Source organism: Solanum pennellii, chromosome 7 (assembly GCF_001406875.1).
Source record: "Solanum pennellii chromosome 7, SPENNV200".
NCBI classification, from domain to species: Eukaryota; Viridiplantae; Streptophyta; class Magnoliopsida; order Solanales; family Solanaceae; genus Solanum; species Solanum pennellii.
Window position 1 is genome coordinate 450,031 of NC_028643.1, and position 23,099 is coordinate 473,129.

Consider the following 23,099-nt stretch of genomic DNA (forward strand, 5'->3'; position numbering starts at 1 on the left):
CATTATTCCCTCTATATGCCACTTGTGAGACTATACCAATATAATTGTTGTATTATCCGTGCATAAAAGAGTAAAGATTATTCATATGAATCATGATAACTTTCACTATTTAAGCCTAAGTTTTGCCTAAGAAATTTTGAAATATGTATTTTAGCAAACTACCATTAAATGTTCAAATTTAACCTAGATACCCATTGTCACATTTCGGACATATTCATTTTCAATGATATTGTGCAACATACGCGTTATCAACATAGTCTTGTAATAATTATTATGGTATCCTTTTGACCTTTGTTGCCACGACACGTTTTTATATTATACTATATTCTATTCCTCCCTTTTAACATATGTATCAAAAATACTAAATAGCCCTCTTATTCACAAAAGAAATCTAGAGATCTCTATTCTCTTTCCTTTTGGTCAAAATAGTCCAAATTTCAATTTGGACTATTCTTCTTCATCTATCTCTTGCATCAACCATATCAACCATGATGAAACTATCAAGCAAAACTTCTTTTATGCTATTTTTCTTTGTTATTGCTTTTTTTCTTCATGATGTAACTTCTATAGGAGTTAATTACGGAACTCTCGGAAACAACCTCCCTCCGCCAGCTCAAGTAGCTCAGTTCATCAAGGATAAAACGGTCATAGACCGTGTAAAGATTTTCGATATCAACCCTGACATCCTCCGTGCTTTTGCGAACACAGGAATCTCACTAACAGTCACAGTACCAAATGGCGAGATCCCGAATCTACTGGATCTCGCCTATGCTCGACGATACGTCGAGCAGAATATCAAACCTCATTACCCACAGACAAAGATGGATGTTATTCTAGTGGGTAATGAGGTTCTTCACTGGGATACACCTGAGGTACAGAACAAGCTTGTTCCAGCTATGAAAGTTTTTTACCAAGCTTTGGGTTTATCTGGGTTGAAGGGTATAAAAGTCTCTTCAGCTCATTCGTTGGGTATTCTACTCCGTTCTAACCCACCCAGTGCAGCCCGGTTTCGACCCGGTTGGGATGTGGGTATTCTAGCTCCGATGCTACAATTTCTTCGCGAAACAAAAGGTCCTTTTATGGTAAATCCCTATCCCTACTTCGGATACAACAAGAAACAAGAGGATTTTCTTCTGTTTAGAAAGAACAAAGGGGTTTACGATAGATTTTCGAAGAAATGGTATACAAATTCTTTTGATATGTTGTTGGATGCGGTGTATATGTCGATGGTGAGATTGAAGCATTCAGATGTGGAGATTGTTGCTGCTGAGACCGGGTGGCCTTCGCAAGGAGAAGCGTATGAACCGCAATGTACTGTGGAAAATGCAGCTTCGTATAATGGTGGATTGATGAAGAAATATAATTCCGGGATGGGCACGCCATTGATGCCGCACAGGAAGATCGAGACCTACATTTTTTCATTGTTCAATGAGAATACAAAACCCGGATCCATCGCTGAGAGGAATTTCGGGTTGTTCCGACCCGATTTCTCTCCGGTTTATGATATCGGAGTTTTGAAAAGCAACCAGGTAATTTCGAAAAATTAATTCTTTCTGCGTTCCATTTTACGTGACACTTTTTCATTTCGAGATTTAAATAAGTTTTTCTTTGACTTTAAATTTTTCATAGATCCTTATAACATTTCTAATATCAATTATTGTGATTTATAGTATTTTTTACGTAGTTTACAAAGATATATTTCATTTTAAAAAAGTTGAAGATTTCATACGTAATTGTTCGATCAAAGTTAAACTATTTGACTCTCGTGATAAAACAAAGTGGCTTAAACACATCTAAATTAATTGAGTACTATAGTTTTGTTTTGTTATAAGCATAATTAATTAAATGGAAATCTAATTAACTAGTAGATCAACTTTATTTAATTGAATCCATGAGGGGTATTTAAGTCATTTTGTTAATGTAATTATGATTATAATGGTACTGCTATAATTACAACAAGCTTTTTTGTAAATAATTTCATTTTATCTTTTTGTTTGAAGAATCTTTTTTTTCCAGTTGAGTACAGCTAGTTGTATTGCATTTTTTTCCACTCTTGAACCTAGATACATGGGAATATGTTTTCCATGTGGAGCCGTTTTAATACTCAAATCCAATAATTTTTTTAGTTTCGATTTAAGTGTTTTAATTTGACGATAATATTAAACGTACACGCTTTAAAATTATTATTATCGTAATTAATATACGTGGCATGGTCGAAAAGAAAAGAGTTGACACCTGTTGTAGTGGCCACCACATGTTATTACGTAATAGATTAATAAAAAAAAAATCTTCATTGGATTCTCTTGCATTAAATAATTGTATTTTTTCAGTGAACCAAAAAAAGTTTAACATGTCCAACGGCTACTTAATGAAACACATGTGATGTAGTATTTACAAAATGAAAAAAGAAATATATTTCGTAAGCATCATCTTTTTCTTTTTTGAAAAAGAAATAGATTTCATAAGCATATCTTTAAATTTGAATCTTGTCTTCTTTGATTTTTGTTTTTTTACTTTATTCTCCCTTCTTTTTAATGTATTGCTTTTTCCTTTATGGTCCCACTAATTTAAAAATAGAAGTATGTATTCGTAAGTGACGGATTTAGAATTTTCACGATGAGTTGTTCATGGTTATGGCTTGAACACATGAGAATATATGATAGGTTGGTTATTATCCATTATTTGATTCATTTTAGTTCAAGTAAACTTCAGTGCTAATTATGTTAGCATTAGTGATTGAGCATTGAATTTGAACTTGTAACTTAAGCGGAGGAGAGTTTGACCAGAGTTTGACCGTAGGAATCAATTGATTAATAGTTTTCTTGAGGAAGAGAATTTAGGATGAACGCTTTTTTCATTTGCTTATACACTAATTGAAGCTACTATTGATCTCTTTACTATCTTAAGATTTTTCACCTTTCTTATAAGAGATTCAAAAACTTATATATACACCACCTTGCCTCTTACTAGAGTGTGTCACTACTTGTGATCGATTTGACTTTGTTTAATTCATTCATTTGTCGCCTCTAGTCGATAGCATCGTTTTATAATTTTGATACTTACAGGCTCACCCAACACCTTCATTGCCCTCACCAAAAACCGGTGGCGGAGGCAATAAAGGTCAACCAAAAACACCAGCAGAGAACAAAAAATTCTGCATGCCAAAGGTTGAGGCAACTGATGCACAACTACAATCCAACATTAACTATGTGTGCAGTCAGGGAGTTGACTGCACACCAATTCAAGTGGGTGGTTCCTGCTTTAAACCCAACACTATCCGATCTCACGCAGCCTTTGCCATGAACTCGTACTATCAAAAGGAAGGTCGAAACAACTTCAATTGTGACTTTGCTGGTACTGGTGTAGTCGCCTTCTCCGATCCAAGTAAGGTTTTAAAATAATGTATTCATATATGATCTTTTTATGAAATTTATAGTATGATAATCTTTCTAATGATGTTATGTGTGTGTGTGTGTGTTTTTTCTAGGTTATGGAACATGCAAATTTGAATCTTGAATGTACGTGAAGCTGAGGATGATAGCTAGTATTGACTTGTAATATTTATGAATGTTATGTACTTTGGTTTCACATATATAATCTAATTGTATTGGTTTGGTATGTAAACGTTCTTTTTATATACTATGTCATTTAATTTAATGTGCCTCATTTATTAATGGATTAATTACATGAATATACAACTTAAGTTTACATATTTTCCATATTTCCCTTCTTTTTTAAAAAATTACTAAAATCCCTATTTTTTAATAAATTTAATCTAACAGATACATTATTAAATTTAGAATCCTAATTAATACAAACCAATTAAATCTTACCCCTAATTATACTCTTTATTTTCTCCAAATAAAATACCCATTTACACGACTCCCATAATTAATACTAACCCCTAATTTTACTTTTTCTTTTCCCCAAATAGAAAACCCTTTTACACCACTCCCACTAACCAATTAATCAACTGTTCATCTTCTTAATTTTGAAAATCAAAATCTCTTTATTCCGTCCGTTCGACTTCCTCTAGGCTGTCCGTCCTTTTTCTCTACCTGTCCGCCTTTGAAAATCAAAGTTGTGCTCTCCGTCCGTACGCCTTCGTCTAATCTGTACGCCATCTCTGTCCGCCATCTCGGTCCGCCATTTTTTTCCAACAATGGAAAACCAAAGTTCGAAGAATCATAAAACACAAAAAGAGGCACATGCAAAGACACCCAAGAAGAGAGGTAGAAAGCTTGCAATGGCCATATCCAGACCTCCACTGCACGTATTTCGATTTTATTTATTTTTTTTAATTTTTTTTTGTCACATGCAATGACTTTTTGTATTATTAGAAAAAATATTTTTATATTTTTTAGATTATTTATCTGATTCAGAAAATACTATTTTTTTTGTACATGTTGTTTATTAAGTATGAATAATGTATAAATAAGTTGAAATTCAAATTTCTTTTTTATGTAAATCAAAACTCAGTTGCACATCCTCTTGGTTGTCACCTCCTTTTGGGGTTTATGTTTAATAGATCTTTAATAAGAATATAATTTTAATTTCCTATATCAATTATATTTTTTAGATTATTTATCTGATTCAGAAAATACTATTTTTTTGTACATGTTGTATTAAGTATGAATAATGTATAAATAAGTTGAAATTCAAAATTTTTTTTATTGTGAATCAAAACCCAGTTGCACATCCTCTTGGTTGTCACCTCCTTTTGGGGTTTATGCTTAATAGATCTTTAATAAGAATATAATTTTAATTTCCTGTATCAATTATATTTTTTAGATTATTTATCTGATTCAGAAAATACTAACAGACTCATAATTGTAGTTAAACTTATGTATCAAGTATAACTTTGCATTTTTTGTATCATGTTAGTTATCAAGTAGACAGACTTATAATTATAGTTACACTTATGTATCAAGTACGATTTTGCATTTTTTGTATCAACTATAACTTTGCATTTTTTGTATCATGTTAGTATCAATTAAACAAACTCATAATTGTAGTTAAACTTAAAAGTAGGAATTAATTCAAATTTCAATTTTTAATCCCCCAAATTACTCAACAAACGGATAGAAATCCCCCAAATTACTCAACAAACGGATAAAATGGAATACTATATAATGTATCCAACTGTTTTATTATGTATCAGAAACTTATTAAAAATAAGGGATTTTTTGTAAATTGAAAAAAAGTAGGGATAGGAGGTAATTTATGTTTTACACTATGTGATTTACATAATTTTTACATTATTAATTTCTCTTTACCATTTGTTTTCAATTTTATCAAGTCATCTTAAATATAGAAAAAATTACATTTTTAAAAATAATTACAGATTTTAGCGATACTTTTTGTTTATTACTTATTTATATCAATATTGTGATAAAATCTGTAATATGTATTAAAAGTGAATTATGTATGCAATATTTGAATTATAATTGTTTTTGAAATATATTATGCTTGTTTGGTAAAAAGTTGTCACATTGTATTATAAGTGTATTAAAATGTGTGATAAATGTATTATCCATCATTTAAACTTGTATTATATTTAAATAATAAATTTAGCTTTGTAATATGCATTAAAATTGTATTATAAATGATTTAAAAGTGATCAAGTGAAAAAAAAATATATTATTATTATAAATGATAAATATTTTTTATTATTGTATATTTATGTAAGTTTCCCTTAAATTTATATACTTTTGTTGGGCTTGTTAAGGAGTGTAGCAAACAAAAATGGCAAACATTATATATAGTATATATATGTATCAGTGATTGTATTTGTATATTTGCTGATTTATTACATATATGTAATTAGTTTGTATATATTGTTCAATGAATTCAATTGTTTTTTAAAAAAAAATTTGTATCAATAAATGAATTGTATCATATAATATAATTGTATTAAGGTTGTAACAAGTTCAACATTGTTATCATTTGTATCAATGTTGAACCAATGGATACATGTATATTTATATTTTGTATCACTAAAGTGTATATGCATAGTTGACACACATCATTTGTATCGATTTAGTTGATTGTTATCATTTGTAATTGTGTAATTGATTGTTCACATTTGTATTAGTATTTAGAGAAAAGAGGCACAGAGAGGGGCAGGGAGAGGAGAGAGCTGAGGGAGAGATGGTAGAGAGAAGAGAGTCGAGTGTATATATACATCTCATATATTTGCTTAATTCTGTAATTTTCATATTACGCTAATATTACTTTAAGGTAATGTAAAAATTACACAATAAAGAGTAAAAGTTCAATTTGGTTAAAAATAATATAACCAATAATAAGAATTATAGTAGGTTGAATAAAATTTCTCTATCCTTGGTTAAGAGCTTCGTGTTAAAATTCTACCTATGAAAAAAATTGTTTGAAGCGTCCTCTCTTAATTACTTAATTAGTCGAACCTTAAATATACACAAATTTAAATTGATCCAAGTTTAGATGCAAGTATTGGACATGAAATAAAAATAGTATTCTAAGCTCCAAAGTCTTATTATATGTTATCACATAATTACATCACATTTTCTGTTTCACTTTTTTTCATTATCCCTTTGTTACTTTAAAAATCTCCAAATTCCTTATTTCTTTAATGTATATGAGCTACATATTAATATATTCGAGCTAATTTTTAATGTATCCGAGCTGCAATTATTGTAATAGACTTAAACTTTTAAGAGATTAATTAGGGATACATAGTAATTTATATTAATACTATGTAATTTGCACAAAATTTTACCCAAATGGATAACATAAAGAAGTGAATTGAATCCTATGGGCTTTTGGTACCTCAAGGTTTAGGCCAATTTCAAATGGACCTTTCAAAAATAAAAATGTTTTGGGCCTAAATTAAAATGTTGAGCCCATGTTATCATGAGGACTGAAGTGCAAACTTTATGGATCTTTAGGTACCAAACTTGTTATTCTACTAAAAATAGCAACTTGTTCTGGTGTTTCTGCTGCTAACATAGAAATGCAGAATCTACATAACAATATTTACTATTTCAAAATCCTTGCAAGTTGCAAAATTCAAACTCTACCCAACAAAAATCCAGCTATAAAAAACTAAACTAAACTAATGTTGACTCAAAATAGATTTTAGAACCTTGTTTGATCATTTTTCGAAATAAAATCAGTTATCCATGGACTAACACAATCATGAAAATCAAAAGATCAAATGATATACATACCATATAACAATCAACAAGTTATCAAAATCACCTAAAGCAACACATTAAATAAAATAGATAGCAGAACATACTATTTTTCGTCCTTTGCTTCTCTTCATTCTCCAGGACTTTCTTAATGATTTTATTATATTTTTGTTTCTATTTCTCCCTCAAACTCTGAATAAGGTGGAAGTTTATATAGGATTGATTTAGGGGGGGGGAAACGGTCGAATTTCAAAGAGATAAGGTTGAAAGCCGTTGAATAGTACAATTCCTCAACGGATTGAGAGTTGAAGCCGTCCGATTTCAAGCAAGGACACGAGATTTCTCAAACGGCTCCTTCGATGGAAGTATAAAGAGAGAGACGTTTGGACTGCAGCTTTTTTCTGAAGTGATGCGACGTTTCTGGAAGAACGAGGCGCGTTGGGTTTTTTTGGCGTGAAGAAGACGAGATCGGCTCATTTTTTGTATTGTTTGGACTTGGGCTGAGAATGGGATAATGGGCTGAAGTTTGGATGATATAAAGTGGATAAATTACATAAATTAATACATTTATTAAAAAATAATTACTGATTTTAGCGATACTTTTTATTTATTACCATTTATAACAGTATTGTGATAAATCTGTAATATGTATTAAAAGTGAATTATGTACGCAATGTATTTGAATTATAATTGTTTTTGAAATACATTATGTTTGTCTGGGTAAAAAATTGTTACATTGTATTATAAGTGTATTAAAATGTGTGATAAATGTATTATCGATCATTAAAACTTGTATTATATGTGAATAATAAATTGTTCTTTGTAATATGTATTAAACTTATATTATAAATGAATTAAAAGTGGTCAGGTGAAAAAAATAATTATTGCTATAAATGGTAAATATTTTTTTATTATAATATATTTATGTAAGTTTCCCGTATAAAGTTATGTTCCCTTTGCTGGGGTATGTGAAAAATTTGGTCCACCTTCATCGTAGTCCACCGTTGCACCCACTCCTAAAAGCTTGCGCATATTCGTTTGGCCAATCGTCTAACCACAAAGACGAAAAAAAATAATAGTAAGTTATTTATATAAATCTGATAGTTTAAATTAATTGAGTCTCAAATAAAGATAATCGAACATCAATTGAAGACAGAAAACTACTTGTATACGAATGCTACATGCCTAATAGCTTGTTAAAGTTTTTGAAGCACAAGAATTGAAACCAATAACTCTGAATTTATTTTTTGGATGTTCCTTTATTTTGATTTCATATTAAGGTAATTCAATTTCTAATATAGATAATTTTATATCTAAATCTACGGATGAATATCTCACCATCTCTAAAATTCATGTATTTATTATAAGCATTCACAAAGTACAAATAATCTATATAAAAAATAATAATCTACTTCAAAAAATTAATCTTTTATGTTTTGTTGTTGAGATTCTGAGGAGTATATATAGGCTATACAAGTGTATATGCATAATTGACACTTATCATTTGTATTGAGTTAGTTGATTGTTATCATTTGTAATTGTGTGATTGATTGTTCACATTTGTATTAGTATTTAGAGAAAAGAGGCACAGAGAGGGGCAGGGAGAGGAGAGAGCTGAGGGAGAGATGGTAGAGAGAAGAGAGTCGAGTATATATATAGATCTCATATATTTGCTTAATTCTGTAATTTTCATATTACGCTAATATTACTTTAAGGTAATGTAAAAATTAAACAATAAAGAGTAAAAGTTTAATTTGGTTAAAAATAATGTAACCAATAATAAGAATTATAATAGGTTGAATGAAATTTCTCTATTCTTAGTTAGGAGTTTCGTGTTGAAATTCTACCCATGAAAAGAATTGTCTGAAGCGTCTTTTTTAATTGTGTTTTATTTAATTAGTCGAACTTTAAATATGTACAAATATAAATTGATTTTAGTTTAAATGCAAGTATTGAACATAAAATAAAAATAGTATTCTATCACTGAGTCCAAAGTCTTATTATATGTTATCACATAATCAATAAAGATTCTACTCTAAATTACAACATAACATGTGACACGTAACAACCTCATTTTCTATTCATTCTAATCCATATCAAATACGAATAATTATAAATCAAATATATAAATTATATTCTCAAAAATCATTTTTTGTTACTTTAACTACCTACTAGTATTACTTTTACAATTTTACTAAGCTTAAAATTTGTAGATCTTCCCTAATAGTGTCATTAGCAAAATTTGTAACTTTTTTTTTTTCTTCTTAAGAGACCCTCAAAACCAGATTTGAAGAGCACAAATTTGTACCCTTCTAAGAAGCCCTCAAAACCCTCTCTTTATTGCGTTTTTCTCCGGAAGTACTCGCAGTTCTCTCTCTAATCGATAATGGAGGACGACGATGAATTCGGAGATCTCTACACCGATGTGCTCCGCCCCTTAACGGCGTCGTTTCAGTCTCAGCAGCAGCCGGTAGCGCAAGAAGAAGCTGCGCCCAAAGCCGCCGGGGCTATGAGCCGGCCGATCGATCTGAACATCAACAGCGATGATGAGGAGATTTTATACGGAGCTCCGAATTCGAATTCGAAACCGAATTTTGCTGGGCCGAGTGCTATTACTGGTCAGGAAAAAACCCTAGCTTCTCCGCTAGATGTTAAATCCGGGTCGAGGTTACCCGAATCCAATCTGAATTTAAAACTTGGAGCTGGAAGAATGGAGGGTTTGGGTGGAATTAATGAATCGGATTCGACAGCTAGGGTTTTGGTTGAGAGTGAGGATGTGAAATTAGCTAAAACGGAGTTTCAAGATTTGAATTTTATGGATGAAGCTAATATTGATATTGTAGTGGAAGAGACGGATGATAAAGATGATATTTTGATGGGGAATCATCAAAATGTAGGTGAAGACCATGAGAATCTGAAGGATGGGACTGGAAATGCAGGGAATTTCGTGATTGAAGCTTCTGGTGCTGAGCAGTTGATTCCTGGGCTGGCGATTCCGGGTGTTTCAGGTGGGGCGGGGAATACTGGAGAAGGTACTTTTGAGGATGATTGGGATAGTGATAGTGAGGATGATTTGCAGATTGTGTTAAATGACAACACTCATGGACCAATGGGCATGGAGAGAATGGGTATTGGTGAAGAGGACGATGAAGATGAAGATCCTTTGGTTATTGTTGCTGATAATGATGGCCCAAGCCATCCACCAATGATGGAGGAGCAAGATTGGGGTGAAGAGGGGGGTCCTGCCGCTAATGGAGAGAGAAAGGAGATATTAGATGCACTAAAAGTGAATGGAGCACCTGGAGTAGCAGGAAAGGTTGGGTACCCCAATCATGCATACAATCATCCGTATCATTCCCAGTATAAGGTCAGTGATGTTGTACCTCTGGGGGTTTGTGTTCTTCCCATATTGTTTGATCAGAACATGCAATGTAAGCTGACATGTAATTTTCATATGGTTTTGTGGTCATTGGTGATGTTAAGGCCGATGGCTCTCATTGTATGCACAAGCTGTATAAAGAATTGTACTGATGATAATATTATTAATAAAATTTATTTCATAATTTTGCTGGAAATAATTCCTGTTTAGTCAGTCTGTAGCATAGCCATGCTTTAATTTATAGGTAGAGGATGTTTGAAATGTTCCAATACAAGGCATCTGCAAAGGGTAACAGTACTCATCCACAAATTGAATTCTCTTAGGGATATCCAAACGTACAATTGAAAATCTCCTTTTATGCGAAAAATGTGGGACACATGTGATGAACTCTAAACTATTCATAATCCTATGTGATTGCATGTTGGTTCACACTTTTATCGTCATGTGATACATTGGAAGCTGTTGGCACAGTTAATCGTCTAACGTTTCTCATCTAAAAGCACTTCAAATTAACTGGCTGTTGTTAGCACATTTTTTAATAGATAAAAGCTAGTTTTTTAACAATTGGGTGTCCGGCAGTTGTTAGCACCTTTTTAAATAGATAAACGCTGTTTTTGGACTATTTATCACCATCTGCAAGTTGTATCTGCTGCTATGTTAGTAGCTCCTGAGAATGTAAATGGAAAATCTCAGAAAAACTTTTGGACATTAGTTTGTTGGTGGACCATTCCTGACTTTTGATCTCTTTTCAGTTTAACTATGTTTTTGTCTCTAATCAGCACCCTCATTTTCCAGACGGGCTGGACCTGTGCAAGTAGGTCATTAACGAATGAAGCCTATTCAAGTCAATCTGGTTGCTTAAACTGATAATGTTATATACTGAAAGAAAGATCCGTTTCTAATGCTGAGTGATGAAGTACAACATTCAATTAGTATTTGGTCAAATATGAAGAAAAAAAAAGATATATAAGAATTCGTAACACTGATAACTGTTTTATTTCGGTTGCATGAAATTTATCACGATTAAGTAACATATGCAAGTCCTATTTTCAGACATCATAATATAAAGTGAAGGTTTTAGTCCATATTTCTCACTTTGCTTGCTGAATCTGTGAAAGCAATGTCTTACGTGCTTATCTGGTGACATACTTAACACATTTGAACTGTTCTTTGGCCGCATGTTTACTCTTAGCTTGCTTACTTGATTAAACTCCTTCAGAACTGCTAGCTTATATGCCCAATTTTGTTGTCTGTTTCTTGTCAGATAATTGGAAGATTTACTATTTATTTTTTACTTTTACTGTTTTGAAAAAGATTTTCTGTATATTTCTGTTCTGGGTTCTTTTTCTTTTTGCCATTCTGTCCTGATAGTTGTCCCTGTTGCATTATTTTGACAGCTGACATGAATCTCTTCTCTGTTTTTCTTGTATCATGTAGTATGTGAGGCCTGGTGCAGCTCCAATGCCTGGAGTTCCCCCGTCGGGTCCTGGAGGGATACCTGGTCAAGTCCGCCCCCCTGTCAATGTAGGCCCTGTAGCTGGACGTGGTAGAGGTGATTGGAGACCACCAGGAATGAAAGGTGGCTATGGTATGTCTGGCTGGGGAGGTGGTGCGTCTGGACGTGGCCTTGGGATTGGGCTGGAATTCACTCTTCCTTCACACAAGTATGTTTCCCTGATTTATAACATACTCGAATTTGCTATTCTTTCTGTTTGGTGAGGTTCGGTATTTACTGTTATGAATGAATTAAGTGTACCACCTTTTTTCTAGTTACACTACTTTGCCATAATTTCTTTTTAGTATACATCGTGTGTTGAGTCTGTAATTTAGTTTGGTTATTGTCATTATATGCAAATCCTCTGTTCTTGTCTCAAGCATGGGCACTTCAGTTCCTATGTCCAAATTTCTTTGGAATTTTAGAGTTATATGATTGTGTTGTATGTTCACAGAATTGAGTTTTTGGCAGTTGAGGAATAGTCTCCATCTCTCCAATCCCTTATTTATTTTGGTGCACCCGTGTAGTTCCGGGTTTTATAGAGGAGAGTGTCTTTTATAGAGAACAATATCTTTGTGCAAGTCCTTTACTGTTTGGTATACGTCTTGAATATGAACCTTCTTTTGGCCTTGTGATTAATGAAAATATTTACTTGTTAAAAAAAAGACAGTTAATATTCAACAACTCTTCCTGCGTCTTATATTATGTCGCTATCTGCAGCTGCTATAAGGAGTGTTTGCTTCCCGTCAAATTTCCCAAGTAACTTGTTTTTATATCTCTCTTACGACCTATTGAAGAACTTGTCCTCATGTTGTGAAACTCTTAAGGAGGGTAATTAACACATAAGCTTGTGCTAGATCTATTAGGTTAAAATTCATGCTATTTATGTGGTATTTCCTTGTAATTTCGGCTGTATAGAATAACTGATGGCATGAATATGTTGGAGTGTGGTGGTAGTATTATTGTGCACAGTATCAGATGACTACTTTTCATACTGGAAAGGTTCAAAGACACTCAAAATGCTTATTTACCGATGTACACTGTCAGGACTATATTTGAAGTTGACATTGACGGTTTTGAAGAGAAACCTTGGAGACTTCCAGGCATTGATGTAACAGATTTTTTTAACTTCGGTTTGAATGAGGATGGCTGGAAAGATTATTGCAAGCAGCTGGTTGGTTAACTATATTTCATGTTCTTGTATTCAGCTTCTTTGTGAATCCATGCATCAAAAATCCTTAAAATGATTGATAGTTTTAAACCTTGTTGGAAGTATTTCGATATTTCATGTTCTCCCTACAGATTATATTTGTATGCTAAGCTAATTGTAAAATATTCGCTTTAGTTTCAATTCAAGTAACTTACTTCCCTTTTTAGTTTGTGTAAAACAATGCTTCTTCCTATGTATGGGAACTCTTTGATTCCAACATTCCACATCACTTGTTTAAGACCACAAGATTTCAAAAAGCATTTTGGTACATAAGACACATTTCAAAAGTCCCTCCGTTTCAATTCAAGTAACTTACTTCCCTTTTTAGTTTGTGTAAAAAAATGCTTCTTTCTATGTATGGAAACTCTCTAATTCCAACATTCCACATCACTTGTTTAAGAGCACAAGATTTCAAAAAGCATTTTGGTACATTAGACACATTTCAAAAGTCTCTTTTCTATTCTTACCCTTTGCCTAATCAATGGAGGGATTATGATTTTATTAGGATGCTTTACATAAAAAATGTACAACTGGGCTCTCACCCCCCCTTCTCCCCTTCTTCCTTTTAGCATGGCCCTTCTCCTTTCTTTGTTCTGGTTGTCGTGAGTGCTTTCCAGCCATACCCCATAATCAGTTGGTCGTGTCCCATGGCACAAGGGCTAGCCTATCAATGCCTGTAAGACATTGTGCATGCACGAAGAGAGCTAGGAATGAGGACTGTTTGGAGTGCAACCACAAAATGCATGTTTAGTATATGTGAATGCATCGGTTTCGTTGAGTGGAGATCTTGAAATATGATTATCAATCTTTGCTCCAGGAACAACTTCGACTTGAGTCAACTATGCAAGGAAGAATTCGGGTGTATGAAACTGTGAGGACAGAGCAGGTAATATAATGCTTATGCAGATGAAGATACTATCTTCAGCAAGACGTGCATGTCTAAGATGCTTATCATACTTCAAATTGTTCTTATTCTTATTTGTTATTCATTTTTTAGGAATATGATCCAGAAATGCCCCCAGAACTTGCAGCAGCAGCTGGTATGCAAGACATTCCATCGGAAAATTTGAATGGTAAAACTGATGGAACTACAAATGACCTAGCAAGAGGATCAATGCGCATGAGACCACCACTAGTATGTATTTTGAATTCAAGCCTTACGTTTAGGAACTTTATTGGTATTTTGTGGGCCTAACATTCTAACTTGGCGAGTGGGTGAAGTATGCTTACTATTTCATCTTTATTTATAATATAAGTAATGATAACAAAGTTTCGGATATTAGTTTTCGTACTATTTACTCACTGATGTGATGTTCTACTAGCCCACCGGAAGACCGATACAGGTTGAAACTGGTTCTGGTGATCGCCTACCATCAATTGATACCCGACCACCACGACAGCGTGACTCGGATGCAATTATTGAAGTGAGTGATCTGACCCTGTCTTTTTCCAAATTCAAAAAGGAGGTGTCATTTAAAAATGAAAAGAAGTAGAATTTATGCTGAGATCACTCGGCATTATTGTTTCCCTAATTTTTGCATGTCCTAACAAGACTGTGCTGCTTCTTATTTTCTAGTTTTGTTTTATTTATCTTCGTTGACATTTTCTTGGATGAACAGATTGTGTGCCAGGATGATGACCAATACACAGGGAATGACAAGAATGAAGGGCAATTGGACAATATTCCTTCAACAGAGGATTTTAGAGGTGATGCAAGAAGAGGACCCCTGCAGGAACATGTTCAAGAATCTGATGGTTTTCAGCATCCTTATAAGAGCCACAGGCGAGAGGCCAATGCTAGGAGAACACAGTTTATAAACCCTATAGGTGATCATTTAACCAAAGGAGATGGAGTGGTTCCTTTCTCCCCGGAGGCTCCTGGTCAGTTTGTTTCTGATTCTGGAGGACAGACTTCTGCATATGACAACAAGAATTGTGTTTCTCAACAAGAGGAAAGGTACTATATATGTTGCGTAATGGTTTTACCTTTCAGACCACGTGAAACTTAATCCTTTTTCCTGTTTTAATTTGTTACATAGATATAAGCAGCATTAAGGTTTCACTTATATTTTGGTGTTTGCAATATTCCACAGTCTACAATGAAAGGAATGGAGTGTCAAATAACCCTTTAAACTATCTCATCATTTAAATGAAACTAAGCAGCAGATATTCTAATGTAGTTGTGTCTATTGCCCATCTTCCTGATTTTCCGAGAATACTCACCCGTTTCAGCCATTGGTGGCTTTGCTTCAACGTAAAATTGCAACATGGTTGTGGCACCAATTTCGGTATTATAGTTGTGATTTGTGAAGGGTCGAGGGTCCAATTTGAGGCATAACCTCTGGCAGTAAAAGTGTTTGCCTTGGGGGTAAATTTAATTTTTGTTATTTTAAAAGTAATTTTGCTATACATCATATTTTTTACTTTAGTGTAATCAGTAATTATATTTATACTTATGCTATCATGTTTTCATGTTATAGTGATTCTTGTAATATATATAAATAAAGAAATCAACTTTCACTGTCATAAATAATACTTTTAGATGATTATGCCTGAAATTGATAGGATAAAGATTCCATGATAAGATGTTTGTGAGACAACTTTATCCATTTTTCCAATTGCTCTTACACATGTTATCTTTCTCCTTATTTGAAATATATAAAGAAAAAATCAATGCAAATATTAGTTGAAGGCGGGGAAGACTAGTAGAAGTAGAGATTGATGATGCAGTAGATGATGATTTCATTTTAGATATTATCTCCATTATTATCATTTTATGTGTAGTTACCTTCCTCGAATAATAATTATAATATTTTTTTCTATATTATTGGTGATTTATTTGAATTTATTTGCAAAGATATTGAAAATTGTACTTCTGATTATTTTTCTGAGTAGTACAATTACAAAATTGAAAATATATGAGATTTATGCCCTCGAAAATTGATGGGATATATGGAGTGGACTTGTCCCACGTGTTCGAGGCGTAGACCTCTCGCCATGTTGCATAAAATGCTTCGTCTATATCTATAGTGACTAGAATGTTTTTTTTTTGGGGTTCCCCTACCAAAACAAACCCTAAGCATGCTGCACTTTCTAATTGTTCGGAGATTCTAAGAAATTAGTGGTTGTGGTGCTTTATGAGAAAGTCAATATCTACCGAGGAGAATGACATGATTTATAAAAGATAAAACACATTAAGAGTTTGTTTTGATTGGGTCTTTTACAAAATATAAGCTAAAAACCATAAGTTGGTCATACCCAACTTTTTTTTTTTTGAATTAGTACTGTTGTATTCTTCAGCATTGGGAGTGCTGGCCACCATCAGAAACAAGTTTCGAAACAAGTAGACTCTAGCTTTACAAAGCTCCTAAATTCTACTAAGTTGGTCATACCCAACTTTTAACTTATTTTTGTGCTTTTTTTTTCTTTAGAAGGTAACGATTATTTTTGTGCTTTTTGATTTAAAAAATAGTGTTTAAAAACACTTTTTGTCTTTTCTAAACACCAAAAAAAATAGAGAAAGAGCTTAAAAATCGGAAGCACTTAAAATAAGTCTATCCAATCATGTCATAAATTAGATCGCTAAAATGGAGACTTGATATGAGGGTGGTGCAATAGGAAGATACGTGACGAAATGAGAGGAATTTGTACAGAACTATTATGAGCGCAACAATGTGAACGAGTAAATATTGGCTTTAAGGCTTAGCATTTCTACACGATGATTGTACTTAAAGTAGCCGTCAAGACTTTGCTTAAGTGGTAAAGGTGGAGGAACTTTTAAAATCTGGGGATCTCTGGCTCATATCACCATTCTTATTAAGTTCTTTGAAAAGCTTTCTATCTTATATGGATGTCTCAATGGAGTTAAGTTTAGTCACACATATGCTATCTTCCCTTTTTCTCTTGTTATTGTTAAAACAGTGCTGTTGTTACCTGCTTCTTTTCTTGGAGTCGATTGTCTTGTGTTTACCTAATTTTGGCTGTCACCCCTTCTTTTATTCCAGGGGAAAAACGGTAAGCGCACACGAAAGATCACCTGACATTACTTCCAGCAATAGCAGAGATAGACTCCAAGTTGATAGTCAGAAGGAAGAATCATTTGAAAGTGTTGATCGTACACACACTCCTGTCCCTTCTTCTCCCACTGCTGATAGACCTGCTCAGGAGCAAGATATGGAAGATAGAGATGATATCCCTGATCAAGTTGTTGGAGCAGACACAAACAGTGAAGTTGACAGGGAGGAAATGACTTTGGATGCAAGAACTGATAGTGAAGCCATGAATGATGAATTTCTACATTCTGCAAAAAAGCAGAAGTTAAGTTCACTACGTGAACAGTCTTCTCCTCAAGAAACTGATGATGGAGAAGACTCCAAGGCTGGAAGAAGTAGTGAGAATAGCAAAGTCCAATCTGGAAGTAGTCGAGGTTATCGCAAGTTACGGGATGATATGGATGAGGAAGTTGTTCAAGGTAGACGCTCTTTGCGCATAGATAATGCCAAAAAAACAGTTGCCAGAGATGAAGATAGAGTTCGAAAGAAAGCCCGCTATGAGAAAGAAGCAGAAAAGCACTCTGGGGTAGTGAAAGGGAGGGAAGATTCTTATTCCCGTAAAGGCGCCGACTCTAGTTCAGCCCATTACGTTGACCGGCGAAGGGAACGTGAATATTCAGAGGGATTATGGCAAAGAAGGGATGACGATCTACAGGGAAGGAGAGCAAAAATGGAAGAACCACGAAAGAGGGAGCTTATTGATGAAATTGGAATTAGACACCGCAGCAAGGCTCGAGAATTTGAGGGAGGTGATAGAGAAGAACGCCATTTATACAGAAAACAGCTGGAGAACGTTACTTTAAGGCCTGATTATGATAAGGATATGGGAGCAAGGCATAGAGAGAGGGATGAGTTGAAGAGGTACGATACCTTGGATGATCGCCACAATAAAAGAAGGAAAGAAGAGGTGAAATTAAGTAGGGAACACATTGACAAGGAAGAAACCTTCCATTCCCATGGAGAAACTATGGTTCGCAGAAAGCGAGAGAGAGATGATGCCTCAGATCACCGAAAGAGAGATGAGCTGATGAGACTACGAGAAGATGAGCAGCTCTATATCAGGCACAAAGAAGATGGAGTGTTTCAGAGGGAGAGGAATGATAGACAGCGAGAACGTGAGGAGTGGTATAGGCTCAAACAGTCACATGAAGAGACACTACCAAAAAGGGAGAGAGAAGAAATAAGGGGCGGGATGCGGGCTGGACGTGTTCCGGAAGAAAAAGCTTGGGCTGCTCAATCTAGAGGGAAAGATGAGTATAGAAACTCTGATCAGCACTCGAAGGATGTGAGGCATGCTGACCATATTAGAAGGAGGGATCGTGTTGAAAATGAAAGTCCATCGAGGCTGAGGACACGTGAGGATGAAAGAAGAGCAAGGCATGACAGGGTGAACTCACGTGAAGAGCGTGCCCCTATTGCTTCAGATAACTCCAGGGTTAATGAGAAAAGACATAAAGATTATTTGAAGAAGGGTAAAGAATTTGAAAGTGATCACAACTCCCAGATGGCTTTGAACATGAACGAAGATGAACTGAATGGACAGAAAAATGAGTTGGTAAGTACCTACTTCTATTTTATATCAATAGTCTTCAAGTTTTTGTTGTCACATTGCATTAATGATGATAACTTACGACTCTTTTTCTGTGAAGACGGGGATAGCAAATTTTACTCACATAGTAACAGATGCACAGTTAAAGTTGGAATTGAAAAAACTTTCAAATATTAAGACAACTTTGTTTGGTCTTTTCCTAAAGCAGACTCTCCTAAATCAAAATAAAAGGCTTTCAGAAATACAGTCAAAAGGGTAGGTTTTAACAAAAAAATAATGCATGATAAGTAACACCTCAATCCAAATTAGTTAGGTGGTGATTTTTTGCCCAAGGGAGTGCCTTAAAGTCAATGAAATAGGTTGAGAACTATGAATTTTCAGGTTTAAATCCCAGCTGAGTCTGCTAAAAACACTGGGTGATTTCTTTCCATTTGTCCGAGCGTTGGTGGACAGAGTTATCTCTTACAGGGTAAGGTGGGGGGAGGTGACATGTATTCCGAGGAATTAATCTAGGTGCACGCAAGCTGGCCCAGATACCATGGTTTTTTAAAAAATGAATGCTCTTTATTCTTCTATTCTACTCAACTTCATTCATTCTAATTCAAAAGTTCTCGAAAAGGAAATTATCTTTCAAAATTAGCTAGTTCTGTAGAAGTCAGTACCAAAACATTGGGCAGAAACCCAAAAATAATCTTTCAAAATGTATCTAAGCACATCTTTTCCCATAATTGTTCTCAATTTTTTTCCAAGATCTAATTTCCCCAAAAAATTAGACCTACACAAAATCTGACGCCACGGGATAGATATTAGGTGGAGAGAGACAAAAAGATGTGATGTGATGTTAATCGGTTTCTCCTTCTCTTTTTCTGAGTTTATTTTTGGGGGTGGGGTTATGGCAATAATGGTGGTGTCTGGACCAACTTTCACACCAACAAAGATACTTAGGCAGATAGACAGAAATCTCTGAAGCCTTTGCTATTACTCTAACCTTGGTTCTCAAGGTGTTTACTTTCACTCTCGCCTGTTAAGCAACCCCTTGGAAGCTCTAACAAGTTGTTTTCTTCTAATGTTCATGAAAAGTTTTTAAAGGTAAAGACGACAAGAAACTACATGATGAACTATTTAATGGAAGTTCTAGCTATTACAAGAGGTCTGGTACTTTGATTACCCATGGTGTTGGTACTCAACAAGTATATTAAGAAGCTTTTATATTTCTTTCTAAGAGTACTAGTTGAGTTTTTTTACTTTTAAATACAACTATGGTCAGTGTTACCTATTGCCTGTTACCTATATGGCTGTATGGATGGGAAGTAGCTAATATACACACGAATAGTCGAGGTACGATGAGATGGCATGGACACCACATCATTAACAAAAGTTATATATAACGGTGGCATCTGGCTTAGCTTGTGTGTTTAAAAATATTAGGAGAACAAATGGATCTAAACCAAGTAAATAATCCTGTTGATGTGATAGGGAAGTCTTTGCATACTACTTATAGAGCTTCTCATAATTTATATAGACAAGAACATCAGAGCTTCATAAGTTTTTTTAAGAAAATGTTATCATTAATTTTGTACGAAGGGAATTGTCAATTTCTTCAGAGACACTCTTTTGTTCCTTTACTCCTTGGGTTCTTTTCTGACAGGATTCGAAATTTCTGATGCACTCTATTATGCTATGGGTAATTTGCAGATGAGAAATAGTTATGCGGGTCATTTTGGTACTTAGTTGTAAGTTGTAACTACTTGCAGCTTGTTGTGAGCTCAAATTGGAACTTATTTCAAAATTGACTTGGATTCTTTGATATTTGTAAGCTTGTACTCTCAAACATTCTTGGTTATTACAGAAATGTCTGTTGACTAGATTGTAGGTGCACTTAATCATGAACTAATGGTGTGGGACAATTAAAAACTAATTTCTAGATGCAGAAGGTGCATTTGGATTCCAAAACATCATAATGGGTTGGTTGGAAGTATTGTTCTGAAAAACTAAGTTTAGATTGTTGTGTAAAAGATTTTATGCTTTCGAAACACAACTATCAAACACTAAGTTGGCAACAGAAACTTAAGAAGCACACAAGATTTAATTTGCAAAAATATCCAGCACAATCATATGTGATCCACATTACCTGACTTTCCTAGTTTAGACCCATTGTGCATTTAGCGAAGCAATGTTGTCCAAAAAGAGGAATCTGGATCTATCAAAGAATGGTTGGTGTGGGGTCTAGAAACCTATTCTTCGATTTTCTAATTTAACGTACTATAAGTTACATGTTTCCTTCCTGGCTTCAGGTGAGCTCAAAGGTAAAATTTGTGCAAGGAACCAATGACAATAAGATCCACAGGAATCGCCAATCCTCCAAGAAACATCAGGAAGCAGCTTCATCAGACGATGAGCAGGAGGATTCCAGGAGGGGACGTTCCAAGTTGGAACGATGGACAAGCCACAAGGAAAGAGACTTTGGTATCGATGCTAAATCATCTTCCTTGAACATGAAAGACAACAATGTACACAAGGGCACCGGTACTTCATTCGCTAACAAAAATCAAGATGAAGCTTTAAAGATGGTCGAAGAAAATCAACAACCTGCAGCTAACAATAAAAATGGAGGTGCCCCTGAGATTAATAGCCTAGAAACAAAGCCTGTGGAGGATAAACACTTGGAGACAGTTGAGAAGTTGAAGAAGCGTAGTGAGCGCTTCAAGCTTCCAATGCCAAGTGAGAAAGAAGCTCCAGTAAGTAAAAAGGTGGAAGGTGATCCATTATCCTCAGTTCAAAGCGAAACCCCTCCAGATTCAGAGGTGAAGCCAGAGCGTCCAGCACGCAGGAGGAGATGGACAAGCAGTTAAATGAGGAATTCAAGGAACATCATTGTTTGATGGCTTATTTCCTACTCATGGAGTATATGCCCTCCTTGGCTAATGTTTTACCAATGTGCTTGTCAACTTAAGGAAGCCTGTACTGCTGTTGTCTATTCTGGATCTGAGGTTTGTGTAGACCTCCCATAGTAGATTTGGGTATCTGTAACCATGTTCAGATTATCTATTTGGTTTTCTTATTTCTGTAATACATGTATATACCAGTAAGCCTAACATCATAGTGGCCCATTGTTGGGGTGCCAGAATTGCATTTTTGGGTATTAAATGACATTGCATTATAGTGTATGAGTAGTAGTAGTGAACACTGTATTCGAGAACCATAGTTAGCGACTATGGCTAATAACTATGCCCTCCATGTTCTTCTTCCTTGAAGGCCAATCCCTGCAAGGAGTCTTCTGTGTTTGCTGTCACTTTTTTTGGACTATGAAATTCAGGAATCAAAACTCGAAGATGAAGGGAACATGGAAGAGAAGCAAATTTCAGGAGAATCTGGAACTAGGAAACAGGGACCGTGTAGTACATATCGCGGTAAACTGCTTTGTCTCTTGGAAAATTTATATGTTTTGCTGGAGCACAAAGTCAGAACGCGATTTTTGTATGTTGTGCTAGAGAAAAATATCTGAATTACAGAAATTACAACAGAAGAGAAGATCTCTTTACCACGCAGATGTTCTCTATTCTCTTGTAGCTTTTTCGTTTTTTTTTTTAAATAATAATTTCCTGTGGTTAACATCGTCGATAAATCGTCGTCGATCAGCGATCAAGCATTGCATAAATGGTGTCTACCTTGCTGAAAGTGAACATGAGGTTTGGAGAAGCAACTTGCTGCAAGTGTTACCTTGCAGAAAGTGAACTTCGAAAGACGTTTGATGAAACTGATTATGATAGAAATGAACATTGAATAGAGCAGGATGCAACAATAACGACATATGCAAGTGATTTTCGTTTCGTGAAATTCGAGAGGTTGTTTTTAATAAAGCATATCAACACAAATTTTAGGAAATACGATAGTGAGACGATTGAATTTATCCAAAAGGAAATATTATAGAGCTATACACATTTTTGGTGTCTTAATTATCGATAAAATTTATTTTTCTTTTGTGATGTTCGATTAAGCAAATTTAACCACGAAGGTTGTATTCACTGAATGTGGAATTTGATAACTCGAATAAAAAAAATAAGTTATGATTTATTGGCAATAGATAGATTATTGGTTAGCAATTTCGGTAATGATTTTACTTTTTTAATTATCAAGTTATCGGTTTTGTATAGTTCGAGGTTTTTACTTGATGTGTTAGCTTATAACCGTAAAGCAAATTACTTCATAAATTATATTTATATCATTCGTTATATAAAGTTT

General features: G+C 34.4%; 2 protein-coding genes across 2 annotated transcripts; both read left to right on the plus strand.

Moving 5' to 3' along the window:
• The first annotated feature begins 329 nt into the window (after window positions 1–329).
• Window positions 330–3,657, plus strand: LOC107025858 (glucan endo-1,3-beta-glucosidase-like). Its single transcript, XM_015226627.2, has 3 exons — window positions 330–1,529; window positions 3,066–3,384; window positions 3,488–3,657. The coding sequence occupies exons 1-3, from the start codon at window positions 489–491 to the stop codon at window positions 3,514–3,516; spliced, it is 1,389 nt and encodes a 462-aa protein (XP_015082113.1). The 5' UTR covers window positions 330–488; the 3' UTR covers window positions 3,517–3,657.
• Window positions 3,658–9,425: 5,768 nt separating this feature from the next.
• LOC107025847 (FIP1[V]-like protein) lies at window positions 9,426–22,405 on the plus strand. The gene is made up of 9 exons (XM_015226612.2): window positions 9,426–10,539; window positions 11,989–12,215; window positions 13,094–13,220; window positions 14,074–14,142; window positions 14,254–14,391; window positions 14,579–14,680; window positions 14,876–15,213; window positions 17,261–18,863; window positions 21,152–22,405. The coding sequence occupies exons 1-9, from the start codon at window positions 9,559–9,561 to the stop codon at window positions 21,707–21,709; spliced, it is 4,143 nt and encodes a 1,380-aa protein (XP_015082098.1). The 5' UTR covers window positions 9,426–9,558; the 3' UTR covers window positions 21,710–22,405.
• The last annotated feature ends 694 nt before the right edge of the window (window positions 22,406–23,099 follow it).